The following is a 13,337-nucleotide window of genomic DNA, read 5'->3' as shown; positions in this document are numbered from 1 at the left end:
CTATCTGCTCAAGCGCTGGAACTGAAGTGATGAAACCAGCCTGAACCTGGCTCGGGCCAGCTAATTGCTGCTTACAATGATTAGGAGCTGCCTGTTAGGGGCAGCAGGACAAGGAAAATCAATCATGTTAAAAAGTTTGGATAAGAGCTGAGTTTTAGATGAGAAGAAGGAGGTTATAGTCACACACTGATCAGTGAAGCGGCATTAATGGATGGTTTGTAAATCTGATAAAGCTGTGACTCAGGGATCAGGCTGACTGTGTGATTAAGCATAAGATGAATGTTTAATGATGCCCAGGAGGAACAGGTGGCATGCGAATGCCACTAAAAGCTTGGGATGTGATACATATACATAAATTCTCAGGCAGATGCATTTGTACTTTATGTGAACTGACAAACATGTATAAACAGTCGGAGAAACTTCTAACACAAAATAGCCTAATTAGACTCATAAAAACAAAAACGCTCTTAAGCTTAACACACACGCACCCTTGTGACAACTGTCTGTTTATGTTCATCTATTCATTCCCAGTGAATTTGTTCAACAGGATTATAGATCGTATTGTTTTCTGAATCTGCTCCTCGGAGCTTCAGTATCAGCAATGTTGAATCTGGTTCCTCCTGTCACAGATATCAAATTTAATGGGAAATTTCCCCCATACTCAACTCGTTCACTCTTGGCTGTATCATCTAATTCCATCTTTTACATCAGTTTTTATACTTTTACGTCGGCCGTGCAAGAAATGTGCTGATAGAACGTCTTTTCAGTGTGTCATTGTCCCATCTGTTTGGGTCAGTCTTGATGTTTCGAACGCCCACGATTAACATCGAATTCCATTTAAAAGCAATTAAACCGTTTTGGAAATGGAAGTACAAGTCAACACATACATTGTCAAAGTATTTAGTTTTATATTTGGTTGTGTTTTTTCTGTGTCTCAGTGTCCATATTGCCACATTGTTCCCTGCACCCTGTGGTCTTGTCAAACACCTTGTGTTATCCTCTTATATGGAGCACTTGTGAACTTCCTCTCTCCTTGGTCTTATAATGTTTTTCAGTCATTCTTTGTCTGGTTTTCTGGCGAGATACCAAAGCGTTTTCCTGCAACAGTCATGGAGAATACAGAGTGTCGGGCATTGCTCCAATCAGCGAAAACATTGTGTCCAATATTGTAAAAGTCCTACATTTGCTGCTCTCTATGTATTAATTGACATAAGCCACCCTTAACATTTCTAGTTCACTGCTATTTCTTTCTTGGACCACTTTTCATAAATACTGACCAATGTACATCGAGAACAACCTCCCATGAGGTGTAGTTTAGGAGAAATGCTGAGCCAGTTGTATAGCCTATTGTCCAAGTTTGTTTTCCGGTTATCTTACTTTTACCACATTAACTACGACGACACCTGCCGCTTAAAATATCCCACCTACTAACAGGAGGCATGAGAAAGAGATGATCAGTGTTTCACTTCTCAAGTCAGTGGTCATGTTATGAGTGATCAGTGTGTGCATACTGAAGTGAAATCCAGACAAATGGATACAAAACACCCAAAAGTTCTCACTTGGCACTCTGTTGATGGCTTTGAGAGGCCGCAGGACTCGCACTGTTCGAATGGCCGAGAGGTTGATGTTCTGCAGGTCCAGTGAGTACTCTACCATCCTAAACACAAGGACAGAGAGACAGCGAGAGAGAGAGCGCGAGAGAGAGAGAGAGAGAGAGAGAGAGAGAGAGAGAGAGAGAGAGAGAGAGAGAGAGAGAGAGAGAGGAGAAACCAAGAAAAAGGACATCATTTATTTGGTGAATTGCTTGTTTGAAGGTGGGACAAAATTGTTTTACCATCTGTACTTTTCAACACTCACAGCCCATTTGTCTTTCTAGTTATACCTGTAACCTCCCAAAGCTGCGGGAAACTCAACTGTACGCGCACATGTACTGCACCAAGTGGTACAACACTCGAGAGAAAGCGCCGAGGGGGATAAAGTGACAAAGCATCAAAAGGGGAGAATGACATGAAAGAGAGGTGAGGAAGAGAAAGCGAGCAGGGAAAAAAAAAAAGGGTTTCATTCTATTCTAAGTGTTGCCCGCAGGATGTTGTGGCTCAGTCAGAGCCTGGCATCTGTTAGCAAGTCATTTCCCCAGCATGGCTAAGCTGTTTGTGCCCCCAAACCCAAACCACTTTCACAGGAGAATAGTCATGGTTTGCCGAGTGTGTATGCTTGTGTGAAAGCAGTGCATATGTTTGAGCGCGCCACACAGTACTACACAACCGCAAACTAACAAGTCAGAGTCAGTGGAAAAACCTTTACAGTATCTGTGTAAATAAATCACACTGTATGTGCGTAAATGGTGTGCACTGTCTCAGAGCAGCCGAGTGTGTTTGTGCAAGTGTGTGCATACGATTAATGCGCCCGAGGCTCCTGCAGTGCTAGGACAGCTTGATACCAACAACGGCAGCACCATCACAAGCTAATAGCACCCAGAGCACATCCACTGGGTTTGACATAACAAGTCAAGCTCACAGTCTCTCACATAGACGGACTTATGAACCATGTCATTTACAATAATGTGATACTTTATTGATCCCACAGGGGGCTCTTTCCATTTGCCCTTCACCAGCAGCACAGCCATCAAGAGAGTGGCACCCCAGCTCACACTTAAGTAGGATTACTTGGTATAACAAGGTTTTGAACTGCTGTGCAGCTGACAGGCAGTTGTTCTAACTGCAAAGAATGTGCTCCTGTTGTATTGGAGCATTTAAAATTAGGATCCCGCTTTTTAGGGTATGCTTACTTTGAAATTTTACTTGGGTAGATAGAAGTGTTTCTTTTGCTCTTGAAATCCCAAGCTACACAGTTGAATGAATCCATCTTTGCCGGGATGCAGAGGCACGTCGCAGACCAATTTCCACCCCCTTTTACAGTCGAAAGTGCAGAAATGCCACACAGCCGCTTGATGAAAATGTCAAAGTAGAGAGAAGACCACAACAAGTGTTCTGGGGGGCAGTATTTTTCCAGCTGGGGATGGTGGTGTTATTACAACCTGCCTAAAAAAAAAAAAAAAACCCAATGGTATCTGTGCTGGGTCTAATGATTTGCTATTGAGCTGGTGAGAGACTGAACAGAGGGCTAAAATGTCAAAAGAGAGCTTTGAAGCAATTAAATATACACGTCCCTCTCTTGGTGAACTCAAGGACACTCTTTTGTGTTGCTTGATGAGGTTATAGAATGACTGATAAACTCACAGGTAGATTGCACCAAACAAAATTACAGACCGCTGCATACTCACACGTACAGACATTGAGTTGTTAAAGCTGCAAAGACACACGACGCAACGGAAACAGGGGAAGAACAAAAGATCACAGATCTGTGTACGTGTATGCTCTCTCAGACATGTGCGTCTTTGTGAAGAGGTGTGCATGCGCTGTCTGTGTGTGTGTGTGTTCTATAGAAGTGTTTCTTCCTGTATACATCAATCATGCCGGTGTGTTTGGGAGGGTAATTAGCGGACTGCCGCAAGCGTCCTTTTCATGATTGTTCTCTATTTTCCACTTTGGTTCTTTTTTTTTCCCCGCCTCATGACGCCTTCATCTCATTGTGATTAGTCTGTGTGTGTGTGTGTGTGTGTGTGTGTGTGTGTGTGTGTGTGTGTGTGTGTGTGTGTGTGTGTGTGTGTGTGTGTGTGTGTGTGTGTGTGTGTGTGTGTGTGTGTGTGTGTGTGTGTGTGTGTGTGTGTGTGTGTGTGTGTGTTGTACTCACTTTGTCAGGTCAAAAACCATAGAAAAACCACAGACCACACTATATTTGTGGTGTTTGGGACTGAAACAGTGGACCATACAACATTGAGCACGGTTTTAAGGATCAACATGTGATTCTAAAGACAAAAGTACAAATAGGCTAAGGGCAGGGTTTCCCCATATGTTTGTCCCAGGGAAATGCACTTTGTTCAATAAATCTACTCACAATCATGCTTGTCTGTGGAATTTATGAACACCTAACAAATAAGGGCTGATCCCGTCTGTGTTAACAAAGCCAAAAGTAAGACAAATGTCAGGGTTAGGTCGGTGTGAGCCACGTAGTAGTCGGGGTTGAGCTAAAGTAAGCCTGCAGGAAATCAATGTAAATCTCTGCAAACTCCTTGAAATGCATACGGTGTGTTAGAAAATAGAGCTAAAACATAGCAATGAAGGGCAAGAAAAAAACCCAGAGCTGAACTTGAATCAACTCGGCAATGCGTAGTGGCAAAAAGCCTTAATCTAAGTTAACATTGAAGTTTTTCCATGAAGATATGTTTCTGCAAGATTTACATAAAAACCGACAACAGCCTTTTCCTTTGATAGTTGAAAATGCTCAACTGTGAAGAAAGTGATGAAAATTGTGAAGTGCAGTTGCAGTTCGCTCTTGTTTTATCCTGTTTAATTATTCATCACAGCTAAGCTACTAAAGGGTAAGGTCTGGTCGGCAAGCTGTTATTGGGTCTCAGGCTATATCCTTGCATAAGTGTCTGAAAGGATGTGCAGAGTCATCCAGTTTGTGTTGGGATATTGCTCTTTAACACATTTCACACATGGAAGCATCAGTCTGTCTTTCTTCACGTGAGAAAGGCCTTTATCACTTCGTTCACCTGCTACATTTGTTTCAATCTGTCCTTTGCATGCATTAGAATAAATATGACAAGCGCGGCTGACTTTGGGTGAAAAGGGCCATGCGTCATTGCTGGGTCAAGAATCACATTGTCATACATGAGACGGAACAGCAAGATTTCACTGCAAGTCCCAGAGAGGCTGGGGAAGAACTGAGTCTTGGTGCAGTGGATTAAGCAGCGGCAAATATATACAGGAGACAAAATAAAACAGACTTCAGCAGGCACTTTCTGTGTGGCAGGGTTAAGGAAATAAACCTCTGTCAGAGCTTGTCTGAAAAAGGGCATGTCAAAAAGGAACAGAGAGTGAGCGAAGGAGGATGAAAGAGCGAGGTGGTGCCCGTGGGTAACAGACATGCAGTTCGTAGCAGGATGTCGGCTGTGATTTGGCCCAGCAAGGCTGGCACTGCCCTCTGCAATTAGCCGAGACGCTAATCTAATGGATACTGCCAGGAGAAAGGAGAAGGCTGCGGCGTTCACACAAATACGCATATACAAACACAGTCACACACGTTCACAGATTAAACAAACTCAAATGGCATAAGCTGACAGACTGTAATCTGTGCGGGTAACTCCACGCCACAAACGCACACGCTCGGATTCACAAACTATGAGCAGCCACTGAGGATAAACTGATTCAGCTCAAATGAAGATGAATGTCCCTCCACCTATCCTGGTAAGTCTCTAGCTCCATCATTGTTTGTTGCCCTTAAACCAGCCACTCTCCCGATCCATCTCCTTTACTCTCTCATACACATACACACACAGCTGTCACTTCAGAGGACATTATGCTGACTTATATTAATTTCCCAGAGAAGATTTCCCCCAAAACTATGACCTGTCAAAATGATTATCCTCACTAACCTTAAGCAGAGTCTTCATGTTAAGAAGCTGTAGAGATTACCAAACATTTTTATGATGGGAGGTTCTGGAAAAGAGATGGCTCCACATAACTGGCTGTGTAAATAGGTATGTATATTACAAGAAAGCATCCAGACCTAGTATGTTATTCATGCCTAAGCCTCTCATTTCCCTTGAACAATTGTATTTGAAATCTATCTTGCATGTGCACATGTTCTGGGGGGTTTATTTCTGGCGCTGAAGAATGCCTATGTTATGGAAACTTCAGAAAAGTTGGGTCTGTGGATGATCTAAGAATTCCCCCAATCAGGGTCTTCATCCATCCATTCATGTTCTATATCTGATGAACCATGAATAGCATGCGTATGACATTTGATTCATGGATATTGTTAGAGTTATGATTACAACGTGCCTTGAATGTATAGGGTTAAATAAGGCACTTAAATGCACTTAAATTACAAAACAATGAAGTGATTGTGGATGGAAACATAACTAAAATAGTTTGAAGTTACAAGGATCCCGTCATCACAGACAACCCCAAAACAGAGAGACAGACCAAAACACACATTCACAGTCCTCCCAATGGACAATTTCAGACAATCAATTATCCTCACATGCATATGATATGAACCCACTACTATCTCGCTATGAGGTAAGACCACTGTACTGTATACAATTATACAGCCAGCATGCTTACAACTAAACAATCTCATTACCTATGGTGCCCAACAGCTATGAACAACAAAATATTCAACATTCGCTACAACATGGCTTTGTTGGATCATGTGTGATTTACACTAAGAATTAAAAAAAAGGGGGTTAAGCTTTTTAGATAAGCGTTTCACACTTTAAGAACATCACTAACAAGTAAATTATTCGATGGGTGAAGGATTAAAGTGACAATCCCTTTCCCCTGTTTTTTTTTTTTGTAATTTGTGGTCTATATTAGGTTCATACTTTAATCTTAATAATGTCAATGTGAACACATGAAGCTACATCTTATATGCGCGTCCTACTGCTTCAGTTAATAGTGTAAGCAGCCTTTAATCCTGATTTATTGACCCCATGGAGATATTTAAGGATAAAAAGTGAACACTTCCCTACCGAGTATAAATAATGGGGTGCCTAAATTTATTTGATGACCACATTAATTCAAATGTTAATAGAAATACACAAACAAGCAGTTTGTAAGTAAACAGTTCCCCAGATTAGACGGCAGGAACAGTGACAGATTACTATAATCAACAGCTGGGAAACAACAAGTCCTGGAGCCAACAAGTCCTTCAAATTAAACTGCAAAATAGGTTGTTTGTCATTGGTTCTCACAATGACACATGTAAGTGTTTTGTCATCTGACCCCGCAATCGACAGGACAACATAATTAGTCGGAGGCTTCCACAGCCATAAAAAAAAAAAAATAACACACTCCCGGAAATAAAAGCAATTTTGTGAACTGACATGGAGAAAAACAGTCTTCACTTCCACAAGCTGCCAAAAGGCTCTGTCATTCCAACTTCAACATGGCATTTTGCAGCATTTTGCAGCATTTGCTGAAATTGGCCGATGCCCAGTAAAAGTGATTTTTTCTCAGAGCACAAAAATAAAAAAAACAGTTATGTTTAATTTGTGTAGCATCCTTATTGCAACTGATAATATGCTCATATCAAATAGTGCAATAATATTTAGCAGTTATTACATAAGTTATTATACAATTGGTTGCCTATTACTGTACATCACTGAAGTTGCATTGAAATAACACATTGGAAATGTAATACCTGGAGACAAAAATATACGAATACATAAACATGATTGTTTTAGTGCTCAAACATTGACGTCATAAATCACTGTTGTGGCCAGAATATGAGCCAGGCTTTTTTTTACCCCCGAGAAATAGGTTGAAGAAAAAAAAAAAAGGGGGGGGGGGGGGGGATTTTACATTTGAGGTTTGATTTTCTGCTGTCAACACTATGCTGAATTCTGTTGGATGTGATGTGCTGACCTGATTGAGCCAGTTAAACATCATTGTGCGCGGTACAATGAACGGAGACGTGCGATCATGTCGTGGGGTGACGAGCCCGCTACCGGTGCTGGATGTTGCTGTTAACAAGCCCTTCAACAGGCTGTGAATGGTAGAGAGGATGACACGCTATGGGGAGGGCATGTGGCAACGGAATATAAGACTGATAATATAAGACTGACAATCGGTGGAGCGAAACCAGTGGGGCATGACATCTGAATGAAGAAGAGGCGGAGGACACTGGAGAGTGTACAGTAGAATGTAAACAAAACTGTATGTAAGAGGGAAACAGCTCAAAGTTAAGCAAAGTTACACTATGTGACTGTGCATGCTCTAGAGCCCACATTTCAAATAGCTGTTTAATTCCATGTTGTTCCATTATCATTATCTAAGAATGTATAATTTATATCTTCATAAAGAGAAACATTTTGTAAAGACGAACATTTTAAAACAAATGCCATCTTTTATTCAGACCAATATGATTGCTGCATTAGAGTTCATCTTACTGCATCTAATAAACAACCAGTAAACAAATTCAGCTTCGCACTATGATTGGACAATAATGATAATCATACGGTCATATATGTGAGGTCGCTTAAATTATAGTACTCCAAAGGGGTTTTTATGTAATCTTTTGCTTTCATTTCAGGAGCCCGAAAGATCACTATTACTGACATTTTGAGGGAACTTGCTTACCCCGCCATGACGATGAAGAAGTCCAGCCTGTTCCAGGTATCGCCCAGGTAGCAGCGGCGGCCAAAGATCCCAAGAGCCACCATCTTTACCACCATCTCCAGTGCAAAGAAGATGTAGATGAATGCATCGAAGGCCTATCAGAAGGAAAAGCACAGGAAATAGAAGCTGGTGTGAGCAAGAGGAGCAAAATAATACGTTTGTTTTGTTATATACTGTAGTTGCAACACATGGGCCAGGCATCTGTTTCATCTTGTGTGTTCATGGAATTACAAGGCTCAAGCTGTTAACAAATTTCAATTTTCTGCTTTCAAGTCTGCTTTTCAATGAAATAAGGCATTTGCTGTCAGTGGAAAAAAAAAATGGTTTAGATTGTTTAAATGTTGCACTTGAATGAACATTTTGAAATAAAAAAAAAACATTGCTTGATCGTGCCACAACTGAATTATACAATGTACTTTTTTTTGGTTAAAAGCTGTTTTTTGTTGTCCAAGTGATATATATTCTACAATTAAAAACCATAATAATTTAAAATTTTTCCACCTTTCAAATGCCATCTTTTCGGTTCAACCACCAACCAGATTTATCTCGAAGCTCAATGGGACCCGTCGGATTAGTTATTTCTCAAACAACTGCCCTTTTAAATGCTGCAAATTATGGTCTGATAACAGACCGAACAGAACGATATGTGATGATCGCGATGGACTCTAAGTGTGTTCTTGTGTGCACTCTCATCAAATGAGTACAAAAGCACCGGTGGCTACTGATGGAGCCAAGTTTACTGTTAATCAGTACTAATATAATACTGCACAAAACATATGGCGCTCCATCTGAAGCAGCCCACGCTGCAGTACTTGAATCAAAGCAGAAATAAGAAGTAAACAAGGGAAAATAAAGAAGGAGATCCAGGTCAAACCTGGGAAAAAAAAACAAAGATGGAGGGAGATAAATAGAGAACGAGAGACAGATGAGGCAGATATCTCTGCCATGTCTTGCTTGCATTATTATGTTCAGATCACTAGCTAAACTGTCTATTGTATTTTTGGAACAAAACTCTTTCCCAGTGCTTCGCCCCAGGCTTTATGGCTGGGTTTGCTGCCTTGTTACATATTCCTGCAGCGTATAACTCGAGCTGCTACGTCTTGACACAAAGATTTCAGCGGTCTAAAAATTCAAATGAAGTCAGTGCTGCTTGCTGAAAACCCGTGTTTTATAATTTGGCTGCTTAGTTTGTCAGCCATCACCGTGGGGAAAACACACACACACACACATATACAGACACACATACATGCGCACACACACTGTGCTGCCCTCCTCCAAACGAGGTCCATTTCCTGTAATCGCTTTACACAGAGTACGGCTGCAGAGGTCCAAAACTGTTTTTCCAGCCAACACTGGGCAAACTGAAGGGTAAACCTCGAACACATCACCAGCAAGAATGTGTGACTCAACTGAGCCATCTCCTTTCCCGCTCAGGTCACATGCGGTTGAGGTGAGAATACACAAAAAAGAAGACGAGACAGCCACGTCACCCACAACTTCCTCGGGCTCATCGTTGGGAATCAACAATTGGCTGAACGACTTCAACTTTCTGTTTATCTAGAGGACGTTCATGACCTCTGATGTTGGGGAGGATTTCAACCGACCAGTATCCGATTCAATGTCTCAAAGCTTGATGTGTGATTATATGAGTTAACTGGTCATACATTATATGGAATGGGATTAAAATACAGGCTATTACAGTTTTTTTCATTTATGCCCCCTTTCACAAGTCTTTAAATTGCTGCTTTCAGGACTGAAAAAGCTCAGTGACCGCATTTGATTGAGCTGCAGTTCAAAACGCATCTGTTTCCATGTACAGTGTGGATATGAAGGATAAAAACAGACACAATTGGCATTGGAAGAATCATTACATTTTGTATTGATACTCCCTAACCATTATCTTATTACAAGACTAACATTTACTTATATTCCGACATATGACCAGATCAGAGTCACAATTTAATCTGACACTGTCTTTGAACTGTGGGAGGAAGTTTAAGTAGATGGGGGGGAAAAAAACACATAATCACAGAAATAAAATGCACATCCTACAAAGGACAAACAATTTAGAGTCACCAGTTCATCTCATATGTTTGGTTCAACTGTGGGAAGACACCACAATACTTGGAGAAAACCCATATATGCACAGGGAGAACATGCAGACTACTCTCGATGCAGAAAGTCTCTCACATTTGAACCTGTCGCTTGTCACTGTGAGGAAACAGTTTCTAACTATAAATATGATGGTATAACAATAAATGCACAAACAATGAGCTCCATAAAGTGAGTTTGGAAATATTAATTTGTCCGTATAAGGTGAACGAGTAGTTTTAGATGCTAACATTTTGAGCAGAATGTATGCAGCACAGTATATTCAGTTCAGTTAAATGCTGCTAGAAGATGATAAAGTACAATATGGATTTAGTGTGTACTTTCCACAAATCATGACACAAACCAATATCTGGTCTGTAAAGGGAAACTATTTTCCAAAAGCACTTTAAGGTTTATACGTTCGCTTTCACTTTTCGGGCACGTAGAGACTCAACAACGACTCACAGTAGACCAGAAAAAAAATAAATCGGTGGTTTGTTTTTGGCAACCACGAGTACTATGCTTCATTTGGAGACATTTTTTTCACTCAGTGTTGATGAAGATGGTGTTTGCAGCTACGGACAGCATTGAGATAAATGGTGTGTGAAATTTTCTGGATTTATTCATGCAGCAGCACTGGCAGTTGTACAGGATGTTTTTTTTGTTTGTTTGTTTGTTTTGTCTCAATCAGAAATAGCAGGATTTGAGAGATTGGATACAGAAACGGTGTTCTATTGTCTTGTTCTACAAGTGTGGACATTGTCCGTTATTCCTGGTTATTTTTGAAAGATCCAAATCTCCCAGAGCTGAGCCAGAGGTGTGCTGGATTGGAGGTTACAGGAATGTGAGCAAGAACGTGCACACAGTTATCAGTGCATATCTGTGCATTTTGGCACTAATGCAAGCACGGCTTTGTGTGTAAATGTATGAGCATGACTGTGCCTCATAATGCATTCGAAACCTACACGCATGTCCCATCATTACACTGAAAATCCCATGCATCAGCTCAAACACAGCCAGCATATCGAGCTGGCAGAATTCAATAGGATAGATGAGAAAACCAGTCTCGCATGCTGTTTAAATGATGTTTTGATAAATAATGCAGCCTACATGCTTCACATGTAATCCGACATTGGCTGCATCAGTGAAATCCCTGGCGCACTTTGCGCTGAGTGAAAGGGAAATGGATTCATCATCGCTATTTGTCACCACCAGCAGCTTCCTCGTCACTCAGCCTATCAGGTTTCATCATCAACGTTATTTGTAAAGAGATCCATCTTGTGGCGGCTCCTTTTCATGATGTGCGATCGGGGTTGGTGTGGAAGACACTTCATATGCTGTCAACGTGCCACTTTATTTGGCAGGAGGAGAGGACATCGTAAGTAGGTCATCAGGACTGTGGTGGTGGAGCACTTAAGAGGAGAATTATGTGCGCCTTACTCCACTTGTGACTGACAAAATTAGTCAGTGCATAAAACCAAAGGCAAAATAAGGGCAAGAGTATGTCCAACACTAACGGAGAGGACGTAAAAGGGAATGCCGTGTCTGTGTGGTTTCCAAAGATTTGAAGATGTATTGAAAAGGGCTGCACAGGTGTTGATTTAAAGATATAATAAACCTTGTCACAACCAAATTAATTCAGAAGGAATGACAGCTTTCCAATTGAACAAAATAACAGAAATCAAGTTAAATCAGCTTGCCTGAATATGAGTTTCACTGTCTTTCGATCACTGGTTTCTCCAGACAAGATACAATGTTTTACTAATTTACTAAGTTTAACTAACTAATTTAAGTGTTTGACCATGAAGACAGTTTCATAAACACACTACTCTCATGATGGATAGATTTTTATTGCCAAAACCATACTTGCTACATTGTTTACGTATCTGCCCATTCTTGTTCCACCCACATCCAATTAAGGTCTGATTAGATATATTATCATAAATTACAATGGACTATGTTTCATAATCAACAGGGCATCACACATCAGCTTCAAGAAAGACACATTTATTTAATTGCATTTTAGTTAAGGATACATTTCCAGTTCTGATCTAAATGATTTAAAGATGGTAAGAGGATAAAAGTATTTCAAACATATATTTTTCTCAACTCTTTGCGACATGTACCAACTAGAAATACCACTATGCACTGACGCTGTGGACAGAGCAGCGAATCTGCACGATAGCTTTTTTTTTTTCCAGCTCAGGCAGCTGGTGAAGGTGAAGCCCACAGCAGCTTTATAAAACAGTAATTAATGCCTTCATCACAACACAGCTTTAAAAACGGTAACACTTTCTCACACACATCTCCAATTGGTTCAAAATGTGGCTGTTTATTCTTGCCTCGGTCCACTGGCTGCACTTTAGAGTTCATTTTAGGATTTTTTTTTTTTTTTTTTTTTTTTGAAAGTTTGAACCTGCTTTACCTCCCTGAGCTGCTTCACCCCTCTAGTCCCGCTTGGCGGCTCAGGTCAGCTGATCTGCTGCTCTTCAGGCTCCGAGGACTCCGCTCAGAGAGGAAAGAGACTTTTCTGCTGTTTCCCCTCAGTTATGAAACAACGTAATGTAGCACATTAGAGAGCAGGCAGTAAAATGAATTCTCAAGAATTGGTCTTAAAAACCATTGTTGCACTTTGGCTTCAGTCCCAGCACGAGACTGTATCTTCTATGTATTGTTTTATAGTTTTAATTGTCTTTTAGTGTAGGTTTTTTTAATGATCATTATTGTACAACAGTTCCAGCTGTGATTGTTTTTAAGTTCCATAAATATAAAGTTGAGTTGGGAGTTGACTGTTGCGGCGTGTCCATTTACGAGAAATGTTTTCTGTCCTACTCTATTGGTGGCTGTGATGTAGAATATTTGAGCTCCTAGGTCAATATAGGAAGAGGTTTTTCTCAACAATTTCTTTTCATCATTTGCTTCCAAGCAGATTTCCATCTTTAGTCAAGGTGATTGTCTGATTGATTCTGGCTGTGAATAGAGGTTTGTAAAGGTCAT

General features: G+C 40.7%; 1 protein-coding gene across 1 annotated transcript in view; it reads right to left on the bottom strand.

Moving 5' to 3' along the window:
• The window catches only part of cacna1ia (calcium voltage-gated channel subunit alpha1 Ia), a gene marked incomplete at both ends in the record, with an annotated part of 112,972 nt that overhangs the window by 61,726 nt on the left and 37,909 nt on the right, over positions 1-13,337 (bottom strand). Inside the window, 2 exons of the mRNA XM_080511989.1 lie at positions 1,560-1,657; positions 8,211-8,344. Of these exons, the coding sequence (XP_080368115.1) occupies positions 1,560-1,657; positions 8,211-8,344 (232 nt within the window). The remainder of the gene's footprint in view (positions 1-1,559; positions 1,658-8,210; positions 8,345-13,337) is intronic.

Source organism: Blennius ocellaris (assembly GCF_963422515.1).
Source record: "Blennius ocellaris genome assembly, chromosome: 16".
NCBI lineage: Eukaryota > Metazoa > Chordata > Actinopteri > Blenniiformes > Blenniidae > Blennius > Blennius ocellaris.
Note: the sequence above shows the minus strand (reverse complement) of the source record. Positions and strands in the feature narration are given on the sequence as shown.